Here is a 25,506-nt window from a genome sequence, read left to right on the forward strand (position 1 = left end):
GAGGAGCTGGCCACGCGCGTTTTTAAATGAGCATTTAAAAACGCGAGTGCCAGCCTCGCGTTTTCTTGAGTAGATGCAAGTTACTTGAGTGCCAGCCGCTCGACTTGGTCAGTAGTTGCCTAGTTACTCCCGCGGTGTCAAAACACGTAACCAAGCAGATGCCAACACTCTCAGAAATAGCCGGTGTACAGGGGCATATATACCCCTTGTCCCATATGTAACACCCAAAAACTACATTTCGACGTTCTGTCCATCGACGTAGAGCTGGCGATACCAACTTTTAAAAGGCTTGATAGTCGAGCGCAGGGTTATCGCGATACAAATGTATCGCGATAGTATTTCAGAAATACATTTCGTATCTGTATTTCTGTATCGCGATACATTTTTTTCACCGGTATCTGTATTCCTGCATAGAAATACATTTGGTATGTTTCTTTGTATCGCGATACAATCAGGATGAAATGTATTTCCTTACATTTTTTTAACCCCCCCCCCCCCCTGAAAAAAAAAAATCCGGACGCTTTTTTTTTTTTCTTTTGAGGGCACCAGGGCCAAGGTGGTACTGGGGCATTGTTAGTGTGCTGACCAAGGTTCCTTTCGATTTTCCGAACTATTTTTCTATGCTTCGTCTTCTTTCTTCTGAGAAGTGCTGCGTAGTCGGGGACTCGAACCAGGTGGCGTGCCAGAAGTGGAGTCGGCGCATCTTGTGCCTCAGGTCCTTAGGTAGGGATTTCTTGAGTCATTGTTTGCTGGCATCCAATGCTCGCTGCTAACCGTCTTTCTTGCCTTAGCGTACACAGTTCACCCAGCGGGAAAAGCTGAGTCACAGTCCGTTGCAGCACGAGCCGGGCGGTGGTTGGCTTGAAATAGTAGGATCACTCACGCAGTGAAGTTCAACACATATTCGAATGCGTCTGCGGCTGCGCCCGTAATATTGCACGGCTCAAGGGTACTTGATCAGCCGTCGTGAACGTGACCCGCTGCTCTGACGATCCGAAACCCAAGAAGGAGGCCAGACGTGGCCTCGCGGTGCCGACTCAGACTCCGTACAGCTGCGACTCGTCTCAAGCGCGCTGTTTCTCGGAGAGCTCGTACCTGTGCCGGTAGTAGAAGGTCGCAATCCACGATGTCTTTTTGGATGATGCAAGGTGAGACTTGAGGACTGCAATCCATGCGTCGGTGGCGGAGGGTCGGCAGAAAGGACCTTCGCAACATGGATGCTAACGTATCGTTTTTTCAGCCGTAACAGACGAAAAGACACGTGTTCCAGGATGCTTCAGGTAGTCCACTATTCTCAAAAATTCCAAATGACACTGCCTGCACAATCTTCAACGAGGTAACCTACAACGAAAGTACGCATCGTCCTTTCATACAACAGCGTGGTAAATTTTCATGTTTAAGGCCACACCAACAGATAAAGAATACGAGTTCATTCCGCCGTGACGTCATGTGATCCATGTTGACAGGGGCATCCTTATTGGTCAGTGGCGTGTTGACGTTTTGGTGGGATTCAGGGTGACATCGAATTTTAGAGGTCGAAGTCTTTTCGCATCTCTCGTCAGACAGACAGGATGTCAGAGAAGGGATTGCGGCCAGTCCAAGATGAAACGTTTCCTTTGACTCCATTGAAGACTCCTAGCCGTTCCAAACCACTTCCTTCAAGGCATAGTGCCATGCCTACGGGAAAGTAATCTCGGGATCAAAAACTTCCACTTCCAACTTCAATCTTCACCTCATTTGGCATCTCAAGCAAATTCGAAGAATGTATTGCAGTATCAGTATTTCTGTATTTGTATTTCTGCCCTTCCTTGAATGTATTCCTGCAATTGTATTTCCAAACACTTTTTGCCTCTATTTGAAATGTATTTCCGATACGTATCGTGATACATTTTTACAGATATATTTCAGTATCAGTATTTTAGCTACTATTTTGATGTATCCCAGTATTTGTATTTCCAAATACATTTTTGAGTATTTCTGCCCAACCCTGGTCGAGCGATACAACTTACTAAAAGTGTTAAACATATGAGCGCGTATGCTATTAAGTACACCAGATATTTACTCATTAATAGCTAATATGTACATAGCTAATAAGTACATTAGCTATTAAAATAGCTAATGTACTCATTAAAGGTTGCAGTAAGAAAATAAAGGTTTTGACCCTGCTGCAAAACTTCAGTGATATTTTTTCAGTCTTTGATGCGCACATAAGCTATTTAGTACTTTATATCCAACACCTATAACGCCGCTCGTAAAAGTTGCTATCGCCAGCTCGATGTCAGTGGACAGAACGACGAAATGTAGTTTTGGGGGGCTACATATGAGACAAGGGATGTACATACCCCTGTTCACCCCCTATTTCTAAGAGCGGACAACGCGCTCATCTCCTCGTGCGAAACAAGCAAGCTATATAGGCTTTTAGCGTTCCTGCCAAGCACTCCTATTTTTATCTTCTTCTTTTCTTCTTTTTCCACTTCGGTGCGCCTCTTGTATAGGGCCGTTCACGAGGAATTCGCGGCACAGTGTGAGTTTCATCTCCTCCGTTGTCTTATGTTACGCTCCCGGAGTTGATACTGGAGTTGCCGCGGCGCTGAAAACGGCGGCGCTGCGATCGAGTCTAGCCCGTCTCACGTCCAGTATTAAAACTGCCCTTGCCACGATGGTAGTGGAAACGAAGGATTCCTTTTCTGAAAGGAAGCTTCGCCTAATGAATAATTTGACCCCACGAAAAATAAGTTCCAATTTGCACAGATCAATCTTCATCGGGCCAGAACTAGATGAACAATTGATACTGTCGTGCGTGAAAACAATAAGTGCGTTTCGCGCCGCCCTAAACAATCTACACATGACAGTGTCTGCTCTCCTGGCACCCGGCAGAATATTTCCTCAAAATTCTACAGGCAGTCATCTCCCATTAGCTGTCTGAAATCATGCGACGACTAGCGTTAGCATTCTGCCTTTCTTATTATTCCGGCATTTCGTGGAAACACGTTTAATGAACACGTTTTATTAACACTCGTTACGCGAATTGCACAATGTAGGGACGTTTCGTCGCGCGTCACTGGAGCTCGCAATAACCCACTCGGCCCACCCGTTAACGCCGCTTCGCGACGACAGTCTGGGGCGGCTCATTACAGAATGAAGCTCTTCTGAGCTGTTGATGAAACACTGCCTATGGAGAAAACGTCGTTCCATGAACTGACTGGCACTGCCAATGAGGGGCGACTGCCAGTAGAGTTTGGGGGAAATTATTATCTTTGCTGTCGGGTGAATAGGCACTTTCTTTTAACATGGTACTGTCATAATCAAGTAAAATGTCCGTTTTGACGTTTATAACCCATACTCACTTCATGATCGCCTTTCAGTTCCAATTTGTAGTACTCGCAAGCAAGTTTCTTTTTTTCACACTGCTCCCTGTGCTCCTGTAATTAAATATATAGTTCAGGCTATCTAGAAGAATAATCGAAAGCATCAACTACAATAATCAATGTCACTCTGTTTATAGAACAATACCAAGAGCCTCTAGCTCTATTAGTTTATCTGAATTTTTTTGTACAAACCTAGCTCTCAAGTACTGCGGTCAAGGCACCGCGTTGTTGTTAAACTATTTTCTTTTACTTTGATGTTTTGAAACAGTTACATTAGTACAACTTTTATTATCTAATTAATACAGACGAACGAACATTCCATTATTAAATACATATTCGTGCTATTTTGGAAACGCTATACAAATAGGAATTATAATTATTTTCAGCTAGCATTCATTTAATTTTTTTTAATTATTCAAAAGCGTATAATTTATTAGCAAACATTATGCGATGGTATTTTCACTTTTTTCGTAAAGGGCTGCTGCGAATTTTTTGCTCCTATTCTTGAGAAGTTGTTTCGCTTGTCGCTGCAAACGGGTGTATTTTGGAAATATCCAAATATTGTCCCAATTTTTATATCTGGCAATTCTAGTGACGTCTGCGATTATCGTCCAATATCTCTTTTCAATGCATTCTTAAGAGTATTCGACAAGGTGATGTACAACCGCCTATATAATTATTTTAAACGAAAGATAGTTTCTATACAGCATGGATTTCTAGCAAGAAGATCCGTTGAAACAAATTTACGCACATTTCTCAATTGTTCAATGCCAACTGTTCAGAGCCGGAGCCAGGTAGATGCAGTATTTTTGGATGTGTGCAAAGCCTTCGACAAAGTCAATCATGCATTACTATTGATATAACTTTGGGACTATGGGCTTTGTCTTGAATAGAGTGCGTGGTTCAGGAGTTTTCTACATGAAAGACAGAACCGTGTTAGTGTTCTTGCCTACTTGTCACAACCTTTAATTTCTAATTTGGGTGTACCACAGAGCTCGAATTTTTGTCCGCTGTTGTTTATTATTTTATAAATGATTTACTGTCCTACGTGAAATACGCGTAGGTCCTCATGTTTTGCAGACGACGTGAAACTGTTTCGGGAGGTGAACATTGTCACTGACTCTGCTTTGCTGCAAGGTGTCTCTTAAGTACAAAGATGGTGTATTCTGAACAATTTAGTTTTGAACCCCCGCAAAACCTAAGTGATGCCTTCGCCCAGAAAGTGTAGAACATTATCTCACATGTATTGTGAGAAATGAAACTATAAGTCGGACCACAATAGTTAAAGATATATGGGTGTTTGTGAATGATCAACTTTTTTTTATTCTCGTGTGAACTCCACTGTTAGCCAGAGTCGGCGCATTTTGGGTATTGGCCAGCATAACTAGACCATTCAGCACTCATTATTGTCTGTTGCGACTCCTCAGTACTCATGTACACTCTAAACTTATATTTGCATCCGTCAATTGGAACTCTAACGAGTAAAAAAAATTGAACATACACAAAAATCAGTTCTGCGGATTGTCTATGACAGATATTTTGGTCGTAAATATTATTTTGAATATAATTTTATTTTATCCTAAAAGAAAACTGTGCACTCTACGTAACGGGAGATCTGTCCGGAATGTTAAGTTTTGGCAGAGGTTGCTTCATGGGTTCATAGACAGTCCTGCACTTCTTGCTTCTTTAGACTTCCGCATTCCGATCAGTGTAAACTCTAGAAATCTTTTTTTACCCAGATATTCATAGCCACTTGCCACCGGTATCACGTGTTCAACATGTTTTAGACACGAAGGTTTGCAATGTTGATATTTTGGTACAAAATTGCCTCTTGTTTGTACAGGGTTGCTCTAAGATTGCCTAAACTTTTATCATGTGTATTATAGTAAAGCATATGCGTAAGTTTTAAAACATGTGTAAAATTTGAAGTTTGTAAATTTGTGATGAATAAGTTTTTATGCTTTGTGCTTTACCGCAAAGGCCTTTGACCTGCCGGTAAGCACGAGAAATCAAACATTGAATTGAATTGAATCTTTCCATGCTAATACCTTAAAAGGTGGCTTTGCTCGCCAACAAAATTTGTTTTTCGAGAACGAACACTTGCTCAAATTGATTAAAGACTATACTGTGACAATATTGCGTGACATCATCATTGACTTGGCTGAAAGAAAAGATTTCTTGCGCGTCTTTCGTACAAATAGAAATAGGAAACGAAAATACTTTCTTTTTCAGGTGTATAAAGTATCTCTGGCTACTATTTTGGACTACACAGGAAATGTAACATGTTAGACACTGCAATAACAAGATTTCCGCCGTCCTTCACGCTCCTGGTGAATTTTATTCTTTAAAAACTAAACATATCTCAGCTTTGAAAGATAGAAAATCGTCTTTTTTTTTAATTCACGCCCCAACACAAAAAAGATTACAGGGGTACGTTATTTCCAGAACTCAAATAAAACCACCCAACAATGTTGTGTTTTGATAGCTTTTCTTTTGTATTTCATCCTGTAAAACAAAGCTTAAACAAACCCCACTTATATCGCCCTCCCTTCAGAATGACTAGGAGTTTAAAAAAAATGAAGAAATATGTAGGCATATATTATTGTATACTTCAAGTGTATAATAATATTATCAGGTTTTGACTAGCCCTTTTTTGTACCTTACATTAGCGCGTTGCAATAAAAAAAACGTGACTACTTAAATTTTGTGACGGCAGCGCAATACGTACAACTACGTTACATGAAACGCGTGTCCGCCTTGTGTGTTTACCTTGTTCTAAAAAGTAGTCTGTCCATTTTCCGCCTAATGTCGTCACAGAAGCGTCACGTTGTCGCCCACCGCAATCCAAGCAGTGTCACAGCGGCGGTAGTGACTCTGGCAGACGCCTGTTCTACTGCAAATCGTTTTCCAGCTTGACAGTGGCATGGAAGCTTTAGCAGCCAGGAGTTAGGTGTCCACGACGACAGGGACACTCGCGTTCAGCCTTACTTTTTGTAAACGACTTGTAGCATCAAACGCCAGGATCACAACATCCGATAACATAACAATTTAGCTTTTGTGACGTGATTTGTTACCCCTTCTTTACCACTTTTAATGCATGGACGCGATTGGACGCTAAACACAGAAGTCGAAGGTACGCTTCAGGCACCTTAGTACAACGAATCGCGACCATTTCCCTCACCTTCTCTAAAGGCTCTGTTATACTACGACGTAACGCGCGCGCAAGCGAACGCTGGCCGAAGTCGGCGACGTCACGTCAGTCACGCCGCGCGCGTCAAAAATTCGACCTCCGGCGGCCCTGGCGACTCCCGCGGCGCGCGTCGGTGGGCCACCGGCGCGGCGCATGCGCAGAATCTGACTACGAGGACCCTTTTCCTGCGAGAGTGGGCCACTTCCGGTTATTTTTTGTTTCAAATAGCAGACAAAAATTCTCGCGCTTCTTGATGGCCAAGTTCGAGCGATTCCGTGGACGTACCTTGCACGACGAAAACTGACGCTTGCACTGTTGGTGCACAGCTTGCGCCGCAAGCCTAGGCGGTCAATGTACACACGGTACATCTTTGACAAGCGCACGGTCTACGGTACTCAAGCTTCCTCGTGTCGTAGACACACGGGTGAGGACGAATTCCCACAATCAGCTTGTCGACAATCGAGTCCGATTCTTCAAACATGACGCCACACGGAGTGGTGCTCCCGTCGTCTGCTATTGCTCGTATTCGCCGCGAGGGCTACTGGGAGCCAGCGCGTGATGCGTCCTGGTCCGGCGTCGCTGGCGCGGCCGGCGCGGAATACGGCATGCTCCATTTTGGCGCCGAGGCGGTTATGCTGCGTCGAACGCCGCCGGTCGCGTCGGTTACGCCAAGACGCCGGAGTATAGAGCGTCGAGTTTTCGCCGACGTAGCGTCGCTGTGACGCGCTCGCACGCGCGCACGCGTTACGTCGGAGTATAACAGAGCCTTAAAGAGTAGGCGTAAAATCCTCCACAGTTCCCGCAGTGCACAACACGCATTGGGCGCTCGGGGGCATGCTTGGACTTCTCCTTCCGTAGTACCTCACACTCACAGCCGTCGCAGACCACTGGCTTCTCGGGGCATTCTTGATCATGTACCTTCAAATGGCGATAAAAATATAAAGCATGCTAAGGACTCCCTGCATTATGTTTTTCCTACATGCCGAACTGTAGTCATAAACTATGCATATAAAACTGATGTATTAATGACAAGGCAGTCAAGATAATAATTGTATTTTTAAGCTTAGTTTTTCACGAATCACCTTGTAATCGTCTTTAGAACTTAGACTCGGTAACTGTTGTTTAAATATTCTTCCAAGGGCGCTTTTTTTGTTTACTCGTATGTAACGCGGTTGTTTGTTTCGGTTATGTAATGATGAAAAATAAAATCTATCATAATATGTTTGACACGAAGCCAGGTTCGCTCCAGTTGTTAATGGCTTGTATTGTTGCTTCTATTCTTTAAACGAAAGTAATTTCGGGGGCGAGCTGTTACAAAGTCTTGATGTGCAGTAAAAACAGGGGAAAAAATAAAAAAATATAGAAATAGTATCAACTAATTTATCTTGACCTTATTAGTTCATTCAAGGTAAAATATCGTAGTACAGTGAAATCCATTTAGAACAAACCCACGTACAGCGAATTATTGTCGATATCGAACTCACGGAAAATTTAAACAAAAATGCATGTAAAAAGTATGTTTTATGACGAACAACATAATGGCTATATCGAACTTTTTCCCCGGGAAGGCTTTTAAAAACGCGTAGCCTGTCCCTTCCCCCAAAAAAGAAGTAGGAAGGAAAGAAAATTCCATAAGCTCAAGTTGCGAACGAAATTGAGCGAGAGAAGCAATTCAGAAAGGGAGAAAGCTAAAGAATACACTCTGCACGCACGCACAAAAAAAAAACTTATCATCCCAAAGCGCTTCCCCACGAAGAGAAGCGATTAAGAAGGGGAGATAAGCTTTAAAAAAATTCTGCACGCTTGCAAAAGAAAAAAAAAAAAAACTTTTCAGCTCGTTGTTACAAGGCAGAAGTCAAGAGATGAGAAAGAAAGAGAAGCTCTCGGGCCTTACAACTAACTCATCGCGGAAGTTCGTTGTAAATGTGTTTTTTATTTGGTATATCGAACTACTTGCTATATCGAACTGATCGTAGCCTTTCCTGCGGTTCGTAATAAACGAGTTTGACTGTATACCCATCACATTGCTCTCCGAAATTCAAACGTTTTTAAAACTTCGGGAAGTATATTTATTAAAGTGTTTTTTTTTTATTAAGAATGCGGTCGACAACTTTCACTGACCGCAAAGGCTGATTGTAGCATGTTTTCAATATTGAACAGGTCAGCTTTACGAACAAATAAAATAAATATTAGTTTCGTTGACGTTTAAAAAGACTGCTTGTCACGCTACAATGATATCATCTAGGAGCTATTGCCATACGTCAAATAAAATCAGTATGTTCCCCACACCATAACAAATACATGCTGTTTAGTTTTATTTTTACCTGACTTCTTTAAAACAAATGCTGAGAGTTACATGGCTTTACATCCAGCACGTATTTATCAGGCTCAACGGACATTAATTAAGAGAATAGCCGTAACTTAAGTTTTCTAATTAATTAACACGTGTTGATTAACTTTCAAAAATATTGGTTTTATGGTCACGTTGCAATTGCGTTATTGGCGGAAATTACTGTGGGGCCACGCCAATTTAAAGAGTTTGCTTACAGGCAATGGCTTTTTAAGCCATCGATGTGTTGTCGCCATTCTTCGCCAGATCTTCAAAATTGCGCCCAAAAAGAGCGCCCGAAGCCCTGCTCACAATTATGTTTACAAGAGTGACGTTGTCTCCTTAGTCACGTTGTCACTCGACTCATTCGATTTACCTGCATTAGCCTACACCGGTGCAGGAAAGTGCATATCGATATACTTCCGCTTGCTTTCAGATAGGCTTCACCCGTGGCAGTCTGCAATACCGAGTGCAGCTGGTGCATGTAATACGGACGAACTCACTATTTCGGTTGCGCGTCCTTAGTGGAGGTGCCGACAACGCTCCGTTGAGATATGGACCACATTGCAGAAATGAGTACGTTACTCTTGTTTGGCAAGCGGGGCTTCGGGCGCTTTTTTTTTTGTGCAATTTTGAATTACATAGTTTTTTTTTTATTATTTAGCGTTATTTAAAACATGTCGTTTTAAAACAACAACGTGAGAGTGAGACAAACAAGTGCTCCATCTATTTCCACGCCTTAAAAACAACTTACGCCACATTCATCGTAACGCATCATACTGTTGCAGGCGCCGCAAAGAACCACTCGCTTCTGGCACTCCGTGTCTAGATGATGTTGTAGGTATTCGTTGAGAACGTTAACACCGCAGTCCGAACACTCCCTTTTTATCTTCGGACACTGAGACATGGGTGTCTGGGAAAAATCATACACTTGTGCACGCATTGGTAAAGAGTATTTATAAAAAATCCAGAGTGGGTTACAAACTGGAAACAGATAATTAAAATCTCAGTCCTTTTGCTGACTATCAGAAAAAAAAAATACTAGGTGTTTTTGAGAATGCTTTCAGAAATCTCTAAAAAATAGGATGGTTGAGAAAAAAAAACTTGTCACGAACATACAGTTGCGGCGAACGTCCTGGATTGCAAACAAAAACACACTCATTAGCATTATAATTACCTAAAATTTACTTATTACTATATAATTAGTGAAAATAAACATGGTTTTCATTACAAACTTGCTGCGCGTCATCAAAAGCCTCTAAATAAGTTAATTTTAGGAACACTTGAAGCACGTGGCCAGCACGGGCGTGCCCAAGAGTTACCACTCGTGTAGCGTGCGGAAGGCTGGCGATGCAAAAACGTAGATAATCGTCTTCCTAAAGTGTTTTCGCATCGTCAGCCTTAAGGCTGTTGCACGAAGGGGAACTTTAGCGCACCCTCGACCTTCCGCGTCGTTCAAGTCTTTCTTAAATTTACGGACTTTTGGTTTTTTAGTGACGCTCATCAAATTTCTAATTGGAGCCACATGTATATTTTCACAAATTAAAACATTATTTGGTAAATTTTATGTGAATATTTAAGGTATTCGCAGAAACTTTCGGTATCAAAATAAAATAAACCCGCCAGGACATCAACAGGTTCACAAACAAGCCGTTCATCGCACAAAAAAAAACTTCAATTTTTTAGGTTCTGTGCGGTAGTCATGCGTCAGAGGGCAGCCGGTACCTTGAAAATGGCACCGATAGGTCCTAAGGCTATGCGACTTCTCTTTTTATAAAGGCATTTACATGATTACTTGTCATTACTATGTGTTCCCAACATTTTGTTCCGTGTTTTTTTTATGCAAAACCTTTAATTGACATATAATAGAACTGCTTCAGTGTAATATTTGTTCCGCAACCCGTGCGAAGTCTCAGGTCATTCCGGTATTTAAGCAATTGGGTGACTAGAGGCCACTGTTCAGGTTAAAGGCAACTTGCGATCCAAGGATTGAGTTTGACTTCGAAAAACTGGATCGGTATGGAAGAGGCTACAGCCCCTTTCATGTTGAAAAGTACCGTTCTTAACATCGGAGGGCATTTTTCAATGCCAAGAGTTAACTTTCTTTTATAATTGCCAGCTGTTAAAATTGTTTTGAGTATTTGTGTCGAAAACGCAAACATTGCCATTACAAAAGTATCACTTTGTATTCTAAAGCGGCGCAATAAAGCAGGGATACTAAAGTGTATTTTTAATAATTGCATTATTTTCATATAATTATTTCCTGACGACGGCTCGAAGTTATTGCATGAATTCTAAAATTACGTAAAAGTTGCATATTACCAACTTTACGTACTGCTGCTTCTTGACGTTCTACAAACCCGGTTTGAATAACACATCAATTCTTGTTGTAAGGTGATATAACCATACAAAAAACATTTGGGTAAAAATTGAAGACAAACGCTTGTTACAATAAAAAATTGCACCATCTTCCCGAGGGGAACCTTGGGGTGATGCGGAGCACCTCGGATTGTTATTAATGGTGTTAGTAACGTTGTTAACTTGCGTGTTATTACGTTGTTAACTTGCGTTGGTTACCACACATCGCGTGAACGTTGTGCGAAAATCCGCGATGGCCGCATCGCTCAATGGTCCCCTCGGAAAGATGGTGTAATTTTTTAACGTGCATCACGCAGTAGTGATCACACAAACGCGTGCCGGTACGAAACTCATCCAGATCGAAACGGGCGGGGGGGATCGAACCCAGGAGGTTCCCAGCGCAAGCTTTCGCTCCACGCTCCGAGCTGAGACGCGTTAGCCTACTCGGCCACTTCCTCCCCTTGAACGCGCGCTACCGCTGCTTAATTCACACTTGAAGGAGAGGAGACTAGAGGAGGAGAGTTGCGCATGCGCGCGCGGTGTGAGTAGAAGTGAACGCACACGAAGTGCACGCAGCTGGTAGAGAGAGAGAGCGGAGAGAGTAACGCGCAGCTGCTGGAGAGAGGGAAGGAGGAGAGTTGCGCATGCGTAGTGTGAGTGCGGACTACGACGCCGCGGGACGTAGACCCGAGCAAGAGATGCTCCGCATCTAAAAAAAAAAAAAAAACGTGTCTAAATGCACTCATCCAATTTCGTAGTTTATGTAACCTCGCCTTTTTTCTATTTTAACGCAACAGATTTCAAACACAGTACCACAAAGAATAATATGTGAATTCAATAATTAACAAGTTTTGTTTCCTAACTCTTCCGTCGAGCAGTGAAATGAAGAGTTGCAAAGCTTGCAGTAAATTTCACGTTCTGTGCATGAAAAGAGAGCATGTTTCCAAAATTTGTCACGTTGCACAAGCAAGTGGCAAAGAGAGCAGGCAACTGGGTCTTCACCGCTATTTTCATAGTGCTCCTAGAAAAGAATAAAAAACTATGTACAGATTCAATTTCAAATTGGACTTTTTGAAACATGTTTCCCACAGGGATGACTAGAAAATCACACTTACTTCCTTGAAGAATCATTTTAGAGTCATGCATCAAGTTCCGCGTATTTTTGTACACATTTGTTGGTATACATAATTTTCTTTCTTGCAAAATTATCTTTACTTTTTTTTTTTATCTCTAAAGCCAGAATGCAAGCGATTTGGTTTTAGACTTATAGTAACCCTCGGAATTAAACTCCTTGTTCTAGGGTTACCGCATTAATTTATCTCTGGTGCTCAGATATACTGCTCTCATGACCTTTTCTGTCATAAAAAATAACTTGAAACTAAAGCTAAATTGTAATACGCTTTTGAGACGCTCAAGTAGTAACCTTGCATTTTTCACGAATAAGGGGCAAGTTTATGCAAGATTTTTTTACATGGCCAAAGCGCTTGACAAAGTCTGTCACAAATTATTGTTGCTCAAGTTATTCCTACTGGTTAAAATGTTAAAACAGCGCAAACAACGAGGCTCGAGAAGCAGAAGGACATATACACAGCGCTGTGTATGTGTCCCTCTGCATCTTGTCCATCGTCGTTTCCGCTGTTTTACCCTTTTTAAAAATGTCACACTAACTAGCCCAAACTTCAACCTTTCCTACATGGTGTTTGTCCCGAGTTATGTAATTGGTTTAATGGCTATTTGTTACTTCGCAAGAACACAGTTCATGTTGAAGACAGTTTCTCCCTCAGCCTTACTTCAACGCCTGGCGTTCCTCAAAAATCGGGTATGTGCCTGGTTTTATTTTTAATTTTTATTTATGATATAGTCGTATGTAATTAATATTCTGGCATGCTGTTTTTTTTTTCGATGACGTTCTGTCGTTTAAAAAAATCCAGTCGTCAGAAAACGGCAGTGTATTACAAACCGACGTGTCACGTACTCTTCTATGGAGAAAAGAGAATCAGCTGCTGCCGAACCCTACAAAAACAAAAACAAAAAAGTGTTTTCGTTCTGCCGACGTCGTACTCGTGTTGACAACACATATAATCTTGATGGAGTGCTTGTGCAGTGAGTCTCTCTTGTGAAAGGTCTTGGCGTGTGCATAGCTAGTGCCTTAACATTTGAAAATCATGTATCATTTATTGTGGGCAGCGCGATGAGAATATTGGAAGTGATTGAAGAATTAAGAATTAACAGCTCTGTGGGTGCGCTTTCTCTATTGATGGATAGGAAATTTGTTTTATTTAGTGCCGCATGAAGAAATGTGCCGTTCTGTTATTGCCTGTATCGAAAAAGGCAATGTGGTGGCTTTCCAGAATGCGTTTGGTATTCTTCTGGACAGCTTCATGGCATTACGGGAATTTTATCTAGGTAGCACATTTATGTCGTTCGATGACAAGCTGTTTATCCAGCGCAAGGGCATTTGTATTAGGTCATGTGTCCCTCCTGTGCTTTGTAACATTTTTCTGTCCTCTGTTTATCGTAAATTGAATTTAGTCTTCGGTGCTGACAATGTTCTTGGGGATTTTAGATGCGGGGAAGATTTCTTCTACTTTTAAGAACTAGCACCTCTGTGATGCACTTTGTTACAGTACAAAGCGTTCTGTCGTCTTTCGAACAACATGGGAAAGGTTTGCGTTTTACTCATGAGCTCCGAAACCACAATCAGTTGCAGTTTTTAGATATTAACATCGCCATCACCGAGCGACGTGTGTGTCGGGTGTATCGACCTCGCGCACGCAAAGAGTTACTTCCTTTTGGTGAACTCATTCGAAGAAGGTTAGGAGGGCTAGTGCGACTTCGTGCCTGAAGTCTTCACTGCTGAAGTCCTGCGAACACCAGGCGGATGCTAGTTTTAAATACCAGATTTCTAGACTGAAATTGGCTGGCTTCCCGTGTTCGGTCTTGGTTTCTGTCGCGGAAACTGCCCTATAAAAATGAAGGGGTTTAAAAGAAAGATCCCAACGATGCAAAAAACAAAAAGACCAGAAGTTATCCCGTACGTCCATAACCTTGCCCACAATCTAAAGAAAGTGGTAAACAACAAAACAAGTACGATGCGCTCGTTGTGTTTTCTGCCCCAAAAACGAAGTTGGCTGAATTGTGCTCCCGCATTTCTGATGAAAAGCAAAAAGGACATATGATAAAAACGCGTCACCCCTTACGTGAACTGTACAGTGGGCGTGGTCTACGATATCCCACTGGGTTGGAGTAAAGTCTACATTGGCCAGACGGGGCGGTGCGTCAATAACCGAGCACGGGAGCAGGCACTATCAGTAAAAATTAAATACGGCTCGCATTTACCTACATTGCAACACGTGCGGCTGTGTTCCACGACTTCAGCAGATAAGGATTCTGAGGAGAAGCCGTGAGACTGTCGCTCGCGAACTTTTGAAGGCGTTCATAATAATCATCGTCGTCGTCGTCGTCTTAATAATAATAATAATAATAATAAAAGTGGGACGGCATGTGTCAGCGACATGTCAGTTGTGCTCCATGGGAATGAATTTCAGTTTTTGAATGATGGGATACTATAAGTGGTAACTTTTATGTGTTGCCGCTTCGCGTGTGGCGTGTTTATATACGGTTCGCTTTTCCTGAGTAAAACTAGTTGAAAGTTATCACTTGTTTTGTTTACTTGTCCCGTTTTTTTTTGTTTTTTTTGCGCTATTTTATATATTTAACTAAGAGTATTGGGACTTTTTTCACGAGTTCTTTAAATTTCAGGGACCCTTTTAGCTCAAATATTTTCAACTTTTTAGTATGGTCGCGATTTGATATAGCGACCGTGATGAGAATTTTTTTATCAAAAACATAAGCCATGAATATCGAACGAGTTCAGAAAAACATTATTCGTATGGCTTACGACATTCCCTTAGAATGCGATATTTTTGTTTTTAACTATGAAATCTGCAAGGAAAATATCTTTCACTTTTGTCAAGAAGGAGGGAGGCGCGTGACTTTCTTCTTTTACATAAGGTTGCAAATAGCGATATTGACTCAGCTCATATCTCTGTAAAGTTAATTTTTATGTCAACTTCGGGACTACTCGGCATTTTTTTTTTTCGCTCACTTTGCAACATTTTATTCCTTTCTCGGATTCAGAATCTTTACAACAGTGTCGCCACTTAGTATCTAGACATCCGAGGATCAGCCTGGAGTTCAGCCGCCTGTACATTAATTCGATATTGAGTACCTATTTTGTGTTTTTATTTGCGTCTTGCACTATATTTGTATCAGCGCGTCTACAATGTAATCCAGTATGTATTTCTCTCTTTTTGGGTGTTTTTATGGAAGTGCTCCAATCAAAAGACCATTTTAGCAAGTCTTGTTATTGGGCTAGTTGGTTCATGGTAGGAAGTAAACTTGTGTACACAAACACAGATAACGAACACGAAAGAGTGGACAAGGGCAAGAACAGTTGGAAGCTCCCCTTGTCCTTGCACACTTCTCTGTGTTCGTCCCCTGTGCTTGCTCATACAGGTTGACTATATACTAAAGACAACTGTATTTGTTTCGTGGCAATTTGAAGAAAGATCATCATCATTATTATTATTATCATCATCGTCGTAGTCATCGTCATCATCACCGGCATCACTATTATTATTATTATTATTATTATTATTAGTTAATAAAGTCTTTCGTACATAACAAAAATGCCCTCCGGACTACTAACAACATCAGGAAAACATCGTCGGTACAGTTATTCTTAGGATAGCCTTTAGTTTCACAACCCTTTAAACTTTTTGCAGTGGGTTTGGTGCTGGTATGTAGCGAAATCATAATATTTTAGCGGTGCGCACAATAAAAAGGATGAGATAGGACATGTTTTCATTATATTATACCCACAAGTGATGATTTGTTAATGCGAATTTTCGCAACTGTGAGACGACCCACGGCATCGATCATTGGACCCGATCTTGAGCGTGAACCTCCGAGCGCTGTTCCGAACTGCGAGGCAGCGCTCGTGTCCAACTGCTAGGTGACTTTGCCTTCCCAAAGTTGCCCTTTTTGGCCACCAGCCGCGCTGACTAGCAGCCGACTGAAGCGCCTCCTGTTCACTGCCCTGGAGCTAAGAGTGTTTTTGTTTTTATTTTTAGGAATTAGATTTGTTTTTAAAAATCCGGAAGGATACACTAACGTGGTGCGTGCGAGGGTGTTGGACGGCCAGAGATATAAAATAGTGGGCTGATCGCCACGATAAGTCGCATGATTAAATAAACGTTTTAGCTATTTTTTTATTGAATGTAAACATAGGGTTCAAACTTGCTTGGCACCGTTCAGAAACTCAGCACTACGTTAAATGTACCGCTGGTTCAACAGGCACAACGCTAGCAGGGAAAAAGGCGAATGATAAGGAACCAAACGCTCGCTCGGGCGCGTCACCGCTTTGGCAGCAGTGGTTTATTAAGAAGTTAAGAGAAACATGTCTTTGTTAATTAGCCGACTGATCGCGACGATAAGTAGGCGAGAAACTTGGTATCAAATTCGTACCTTCCGGAATTAAAAGAGCTCCCCGTTTAGAAGCATTCTATCCGCAGAAAAGTCATCCCATCATTGTCAAGTTTTCATCGTCCGAAGAAGAAGAGGGCATTCTTGGTTCTGCGCACAAGCTTAAGGGCTCACGCGTTGTAATTAGCGAAGATTTTCCACTTCCCGCAAGGCTTGCACGCTGTCGTCTTTTGATTTTGCCAGACCAAAGGGAACGCCTTTTCAGCTGCGTCACGATAAACTGTTTATAGATGGCAAGTGTTTTGTATTCAATGACGCTATTGGCTCGGCTACTGAAAGATGCACGTAGCAATGCCGGTGTTTTTCCCGTTGGCCCACTCACAATCAAACTGCGAAACCCCATATTATCAATTCATTATCTTCTATTAATTATATTTTCTTTACTAACATTAGAAGACTTATTCCAAAGAGAGATTATGTGAATTCCTTGATTCAAACATGTAACGCCGACTTCGTTGTTCTTACTGAAACATGGCTGAATCCCGACATATCAGATGCTGAATTGTTCCCTTCTTATCCAAACTTTCGTGTGTACAGGTGCAACAGAATTACTAGAAACGTGTGCAAGACTAATCTAGAATTCCAAGTTTTTTTTGTATTGACGTCCCGAATACTAGACTTGTACGCATAGAGATTTCAGATCTGAAGGATGGATGAAGAACTGGGCATCAAGGAACCTACTGCGGTAATACAAATTAAAAACGTAGAAAACAGCCCAAAATATGCGATTAGCTTGTTTCATAAGAGAGATGTCGGTATACGCTGTTCCCTGGACACGAAGAAAGCGTCACCCGACTAATTTTTATTGTTTCCTCAAGAAACGTTTCGCAACGCGTCGGAATGTATCACAACATTTTAATACCAAATTACAAAACTCAAGTAATATATTAATAGTGAAATGACACTCCACGCTTATAGCGTCACCCCAATTAAAATATCACGTATCATTCTTTCTTTCTTGTGTGCAGGAACAGTCGAAGCCGAAGTGCCGGTACACACAGATACTATCTTAAAACATACTAAAGCAACAAAATAACACAAGCACAAAACAAAACTACTGACATTAATTAAACTGAGTGTTTTGGACATCTTTAAATGAGCTTTTACTATCGAAGATATCGACCTCCGCGCTAAGTGTATTAACACTAATTTTAATACGCAAAAGGAGGAAAGTGAACATAGGTATTGCACAAAGAACGTGGTGGGGTTGCGATTGCTCACAGGTGTAATGCCACTTATTGTACTCGTTAAACTTTTTTAGCATTTTTTATTTTCTTGATCCCTGCGTGTGTACACTATAAGCATTACGCACATTCACTTTTCGGAAAGACGAGGAGCTTAAAGACAAGTCACTTCGAAAAACAAAAAGCGATATTTTTGTTTTTTGTTTTGTACGTTGTTTTCCAGATTTTATTGTGTAACTGTTCAGTCCTTCTGCTCCAGTTTCTAGTATTGCTTTATTTTGAAGATGTGTTGTTTAAGATATAAGCTTCAATACTCTCGTTAAATGGTTCTACAAATGTAGAATGCTGGTTGGTTTTTCCTCATCTTCAGTATTTATTATCAAATCCCTTTGATAGATCCAATTCCTTATCGATTGTAGTTTTCAAACTAAGACATAGTTGTGGCGCACTACATATTAAAAATTCAAACGCGCTATGTCCAAACCGTGCTCCGCGTCCGGGGTCTGGGCATGTCTTTCCACAAATCTAGTTTCCTGAACTTTTATAGCTGCGGTCGTAGAAATCAAGATTTCAAACCGTTGTAGTCCGAGCGGCAGTACGTTAAACCAGTGCCAAGAACCCTCCTTGATTAGTTTATTTCACCTTTAATATGTCAACATATCTCAAATTACCGCTTACCTGATTTGTCGTTTCTTGAACTTTTGAACACTCCATGTCACCTTGATTAGTGTGCTCCCACAGGTGGTCCTAAAAGATTCGAGATATCAAATGCATGCGTTGCCAACAGTGTTATTCAGATGCTAGATTATATTGCGAGGTCATTGTCGTGGTTCATGATTATACTCAGCTTTGTATGAAGACTGACCGAAGGGCGGGTGAGTAATTAGGGGGGCACCATGCTATACCACTGCTCTTTTCATATTTCTTGTTAGAAAACTTTAATAGCTGTTTGGTATGTTTCGGATTCGGCCATACGGTTGATTAATTTCTTTTAAAATGCATTGTAACGTTATAAACAAGGCACATGAATGATCCAGCTGATCTACAGCAACTGCTCACGCCAATGTATCGTTTGAGTATATGTAGCCGAATATTGCAAAAATGCACAAAGTCTATGTGATGAAACGTGACTGTACTTCACAACGAGAGCTGTCCCTGGTCCCTAACCTTGGAAACTAGCTTGTGGCATCCAGCAAGGGGCGAGGAGGGAGTTTGCACTAGGAGAAACGCATCCTTTTATATGTAAGCGAGGATCATTGCGTTGTATCGCTTTGATAAGCACCACAAACCAACTTTCCAAACGCAATTGACACCTTATATTGGCAAACAATTTTTAAAGAACTTATTGCTTTGTTTTTGTTCACAGTGTAACAGTTTAGAAAGTGGCAACTCTATATCCAGCCACCTGCGAGAAGTTCGCAAGAGTAGAATAACTCATAAAATTTGAGCATTTTGTTGTTGTTTTTTTCAAATGTGGCGTAATCTTTAAGTATTGGACAATACTGACGCCAACCGCCAATCGGGCACCTGAGTTCCTTTAGATCTTTTCTTTTTTTTTTTTTTTTTATTGACGCGCCATAGATTTACAACGGACCGTTTTTGGTATTTTCCTACCTCAAGCTGTCCAAGGAGAACTTCCTTATCGCACACGTCACATTGCACAACCAGAAGTGTACCATCAAGGTTGTAATCTGAGCGGAGAGCGCCAAGCTGAAAATAATTTTATTGGTTCATTAATACTATTAGTCTCAACCCAGGACTTTCTCAGCAGTGAAAAGAGCCAGGGAGAAACGTCTACTATTTTAATTATTGCCGCAAATCAAAATGCCCACTTATATATCGATTAAAATGCCCGTTAACCAAATTATACCTTCAATATGACACACCTGCCAAATAGATCACACTTAAAGGGAAACTCCGGCCAAAACTCAAAATTAAATAAATTACTGGTATCGCTGTAGTGACACAAAATACGACCCCAGCCAAAATATTACGCCCGTGGGACGCCGCATTCTCAACTAACGCCGATAATAAAAATGCGCCCCGCCGCGAGCCGCTGCTCCTTAGCGGGCAGTCAGCGGGTTGCCGATCGCTAAAGCAACATTGGGCCGTGATGTCAGTATCGTTCTCTTTTTTTTTTCCTCCGGTCCGGGCGTTGCACGGAGTGCGCTTCTTTGAGCCGCTACCACCGCTACTTCGGGTTGTGATTGGCGTGTTTAGCCGTTGCTTTTATGCGTAGCCCGTGTAGCTTCGGTATAGCCTTTTGTTTATTTGCTTGTGAGGACTTCAAGACTCGTTTTAGCGAGCAACTCCCCGATACTGCCTATAGCTGTTCCTCGAAAGATGCCGAGTGCAACTTGTAGCGCTGTGGGCTGCTCAAACAACCCGCTGCGCAACCAGGAGGTGCTTTTTCACAAGCTTTCAACGGACCGGAAATTGAAGAAGGTGTGGGTGAACGCTATTCGACGAGTGGAGTGTGGACTTCCGCTTTTAGGCGTCCGAGGTAAAAAGAACGAAAAAACAGACGTGTACAGCACAGCACACGTGTGTTCGGGCGCCGCGGCCCGCGCTGGAGAGCCTCAAAGCTTCGTGTCTGGGACTGACCCGAAGCACGAAAGCGAGAGGGCCCCCAGTACTGTACGTCACTGGCAGCGCGGCGTAGAGCAACGCCGCTCCATCCACGGAGCCCCGATGACAATTTAGGCCTAGCGACGAGTACGGAAGACCGCACACACGGCGACAGCCGCCGAGTACGGCAGCGAACGAGTTCCCTCGTTTTCCGGCCGCTAGCTTTTGGGTATACAAGCGACGAGTACGGCATAGCGCACACACGGCAGCGGCGGCCGAGTACGGCACCGTACGAGTTCACGGCTTTTCAAGTCGCTAGCTTTTGGGTATACGCACTAACTCTTGCTACATATGCTGGATAACTACCACGCATACAGAATTAAAACAAAATCAGCTTACTTCCTATCTTTAGACGGCTAGCGCAACAGAGGTAGGTGCCGCTCAGCCTGCGTACTCGTTGAACGAGAACGATCCTGACGTCACGTTCACATAGCGGCTGATTTGCAGTGTTGCCGGGGCCTCGAGCGGCTAGTTTCGGTTTTGTTGGCCGCGCCCCATACAAAACTTTGAAGCGTCGATATCTTTAAAACTACGCACAATAACGAGAAAAAAAAAATTACACCTTGCAATTCAGGGACGCTGACTGCGCTAAAAACAGTCATAATCCCAAAATCGAAAGTATGGACGGGAGTTGCTCTTTAAAAAAAGATGACAAGAAAAAAGTGAGCGAATACTTACGTCTAGTGTAAGCAAAGACAGTTTGAATAAAACCAACGGTTGTTAAAAGTAAGACATTTCAAAATAACAGAGCAATACGTCAAACAATGCAGACAAGAACACGATTTTCCCAATTGGTTAATCTGAATAGATATTCAAGCAAATTTATTTTAAGTGCAACATGTTCCGCTCCCTAAAAGCTCGCGGAAGAAAACGTAATTTAAAATATTACTTTTACAGGAAGAGTTCTTTGTGGTGGATAAAGGCTAGAATGTTGTCTGTGGCATTTTATTTATTATCTTGTATTTATCATATTCAAATATTTCTGCTTGTAATCTACCAGAGCCCTCGGTTCACTGTTGTTAAGTAACTATCGTCCCCAGGCGTTGCGTACCCTTTGCATTGTTTACTCTAAACAATTGATCACGATCGCTTGCTTCTGCATTTGGTAAGATTGCTTGCAGTCAGTAAAACCGACCGCTTCTCACGCTGATGCATGCCTGTAGGAAGAGCGAAGTTACACTGCATCTTTCCGACGCCTCACTAACGCCACCTCGAGCATGGGGCTGAATTTACTCTTTACTTGTATTTCAGATAGAAAATAATCGTACCATTAATAGTAGGGAAGGAGAATTAATGACAACAACATTTTATGTTATTTGCCTCGTTTCGTATATCAGGTTTATTTTATAATAAGGCATTTTGCAGAATATAAATGAATAACATGATATCGTTGAACCTTAGGATTTAGCGGCTACCTTAACCGGCAAACGCCACCAAAAATAATGGGAAAACAGCTACTAAAAGGACAGCTAGACAACGTTTGAAGTTGCGATGCGTTAAAGTTTTCTATATTTTGCCATATCTGCTCAGAAAGAAACTTATGGTTCATTTTTTTCACACAAACCCCAAATAATTTGCTCACCTGTCTTATTAGTTTTAATTTTAAAAATTACGTTACTTCATGAAAATTAGGACGGGGAGTAAGGATTCTTGGAATGCCTTCAGAGGAAAACAATTTTGGTAAAAGTGAATAAAGCTACACAACGGTTCTTATGTAGAAATAAAAAGTTGTTAGTCATCTTCGTAAACTCGCTCTTCTCCTCTAGCTCTAGAACAACAATCAAATCTGCTTACTTGTTCAGGTATTGTGTGTAGACGACATTCATCGCAATAATATCCTTCGCAATCTCTTCTGCAGTCCGAACAGAGGCCATGACGAGGACACATAAGGTTATATATTCTTTTCGGAATGCAGTCGCAATGTTTACACCTTGCTCGGTCCGGCACCTGGCATGTAAATCTCAGGAAATCCACGCTTAGCTCGGTGAATCCCTTCACTTCATGGTAAGTGGTGTTGAACCTATAAAAAAAAACGCCGAATGTTGTATTGAGGACTACATATTTCTCAATATACTAGGTAGCACACCGTGGCTGTTTTGGCCGTAAAAAAGCAGCGAAGGTGGACAGAACATGACGGCAAGAAGTGGCATTTGGTAGTCTTGCATTATGGTAATTAGTAAACACGTAGATTCAGCTGGCGTTAAAAACGTGAAATTCTATATACACCGAGTGTCTCAACATACGCGAAGGTTACAAAAAAAACCACCTTCCGCGAAGGATACCAGCCGTATTTTGATACCGATCATCTTACGAAGGGGCGAGTACTTTTGGAGTGAGCCTAGTTTAATCATTATTAGGCTCAGTTATTTAACTCTCCGAATATTTCCAATGGCCGTCTCATCAATGGAAAGCCATAGATCGCCCTGAAAAGGCCGGATTGAAGGGATTGCAGCAGGACACAATTTCTGTGCTTTTCTACAGCCCAAAAAGTAAGCCACGTGCTCGCGAGTCGTAGTTAGAAGAGGCGCTTTTTCAATTTATTTTCTGTTTGTTTTAGGCAAATACAAAATCAGAGCTCAAAACGTACCATTTTTAACCAACTAAGTATGCTGTTTTGCAAGGCAATCTACAACTTTCCATTTAACATCAAAATTATTTAGGATGGTATTTACAATCCTGGGCGGCACACTAGATCAATGCAGAACTTAGACCAAGTTTGCCAATCCTGTGTGCCCAACTTGGGCCAAATAAGTTTTGGCAGCAAAATGCTAGTGCCAAAGCGATTTTCACTTTTTAGCAGCGATATTACAGCTATTTACGGCGACAGCCGTTAGTGGAACACCACGCGGTTTCGAGCCGTCGACCGTGTTCCACATGGACGCCGGCCATTTTCGGCTCCCCGCCAAAAACATTCCACGGGCCGCTGATAACCAGATAGCAAGCAAGATAACGTGCATGGTCATGCAAGATAGGCAAGAAATTACAGGAGGACACTGTAAGACTGCTTACGCGTAGGAATGCGAAAGCATTATAGTCCCGTGCGGTCGCCTCACAGTCCATTGCACGAAGCACACATCAAGCACAGATGAAGTCCGAAGCGCACCTATCGCGCACGGCGCTCCAGCGGTGACATCACGCTCTCCTACTTCGCAGGCGCGGTGCCACCGCCGGCTTCACGGCTTCCGTGACGAGTCATCTGCGTTGTTATGGTTTTCTTTGTATTTTATTTCAGAGGCGCGTCCGCTTTGACCCTGAGCAGCGCGTGCTTGTTGACGTATTTTATGGCCATCTTTCGGGCACAACGCCGACGCCTTTTCGCGTAATGGGACATACAAGTCTTTCGCCTTAATAATATGCATGGTCAGTAAAACTGTCCCTGCCGGGCAATCTGGCAGTGAACTGGGATAGGTTTCCATGTGACCCAGAATTAGCCAAAACATTAAGCACTTCGTATTGTCTACATCCTTGTCCATGTTTATTCGGCGCTTTTCGTTTAGCACGTGTGACTATTTGTACCGAAGTGACGTGCCAAAATACGCTCTCCTTTTACGCAGACAGCTGAAATTCTCTACTTAATACACCCTTTTTGGTTCCAAAACGGTATGTAATTTTCGTCCGGTGTGTTCCTCGGTTTAATACGAAACGCCTATGCGGATTTTATGGTGCGAGCTCCCACCTTTACCATGCATTCTGTCCAGCTGGTCCGAAACAGCGTCTCCGACATCACGTCTCAGCTGTCGCAGTGTTTCACCTTACGGGTTATGTAAGTGTTTTTTATAAAGCCTTTGTTTCAACCGCCACATAATTGGCAAACTTCTATACATCAGTCAAAGATAATTGGCACACGTTTCACCAACCACTACCGCCATAAATTCCGCCACCAACGGGTAGCGTACACCACATTCCAACGAATGTACAGAAGAAAGACCACAAGTTTGGCTCAAACTTCAGCTGACTCTGCCAACACATAAAGCAACCGCCACAGTGGGTGCGTTGTTAATCATCTACAGGCTGGGAATTAAAAGCTCAAAGTACAAAACAGACAGCAGCTTACTCGGGCTGCGGCGTCCCGTCCGCCATCCTGATGTTGATGTTTGCGATCCGCGCCGAAAGCAACGAAGTCCGACGGGCTTCTTCGGTTCGCAGACGTATCCCGGTTTTCCGTTTTGATAACCGCGGCATTCTCGCAGCACAGCACAGTCGCCCGTGGCAACGCGATAATCATATCAGTTGGAGCTAGCGTCGCCCGACGAATGAACAAGAACAAAAATCACAAAAAGAGCATTTGAAAGGGAGCGTGACTTCTAATGTTTCGTTTTGTGTGTGTTTCTGTTTGTCAACGGGTTGTGACCAGGGGCAGATTTAAGGGAAGGGGGGCGGTAACCCTTTCCCTGAGCTCGTCATACACCAGTATTTTTTTAGGAAAAAGATGTAGAATTATTTAGTTTTGGAGACACGGCAGTGATTAGGTCAACAAAACAAATGTGTGCAACGCTTCGCCCGTGACGTCCCCTCTTTACAGACCTAAAGCCCCTCTATACTGGGAAAAGTGGCGTCATTCATTGTTGTAGAAATGCTCGAGGCACGTGCCGCGCGCCACTTCTGGGAAATTCATGGCGTCTGAAATCTAGCTCAGTGCTGCGCTGTGCCGCCATGATCTTCCCAAGGGCTGCACGTGGCACGTGCCTCGTGCATCGACGAACATTGCGCTACTTTTGAAACATGAAGGGGCTTTATACAGACCTCGACGAACCCGCCTCCACCCTTACCTGCCCCTATCGGTCCGCCTCTGCGCCAATCAAACGCCTCTTGATAGCAGACCAAGTCCGTAGGACGCCTAACCAGGTTTGTATTTTTGTACTCTTTTCCCGGGTAAGTTCCCACTTTGAAATATACAATCAT

The 25,506-nt window shown here is 42.5% G+C and overlaps 1 protein-coding gene across 3 annotated transcripts in view; it reads right to left on the reverse strand.

Moving 5' to 3' along the window:
* The window catches only part of LOC120848880 (TNF receptor-associated factor 5-like), a 40,389-nt gene extending 15,340 nt beyond the window's left edge, over nucleotides 1–25,049 (reverse strand). Inside the window, exons 1-5 of one of the 3 annotated variants that reach the window (XM_040220934.2) lie at nucleotides 24,659–25,049; nucleotides 22,399–22,624; nucleotides 19,591–19,686; nucleotides 18,655–18,723; nucleotides 3,348–3,422 (exon numbers count right to left, since the gene is read on the reverse strand). In XM_040220934.2, coding sequence (XP_040076868.1) covers nucleotides 3,348–3,422; nucleotides 18,655–18,723; nucleotides 19,591–19,686; nucleotides 22,399–22,624; nucleotides 24,659–24,786 — 594 coding nt within the window. In that variant the 5' untranslated portion in view covers nucleotides 24,787–25,049. The remainder of the gene's footprint in view (nucleotides 1–3,347; nucleotides 3,423–18,654; nucleotides 18,724–19,590; nucleotides 19,687–22,398; nucleotides 22,625–24,658) is intronic. The other 2 variants (XM_040220936.2, XM_040220935.2) reach the window with 2 other exon arrangements.
* Between the last annotated feature and the right edge of the window lie 457 nt (nucleotides 25,050–25,506).

The sequence above is a fragment of the Ixodes scapularis genome, unplaced genomic scaffold, assembly GCF_016920785.2.
Source record: "Ixodes scapularis isolate PalLabHiFi unplaced genomic scaffold, ASM1692078v2 PGA_scaffold4__175_contigs__length_147842914, whole genome shotgun sequence".
NCBI lineage: Eukaryota > Metazoa > Arthropoda > Arachnida > Ixodida > Ixodidae > Ixodes > Ixodes scapularis.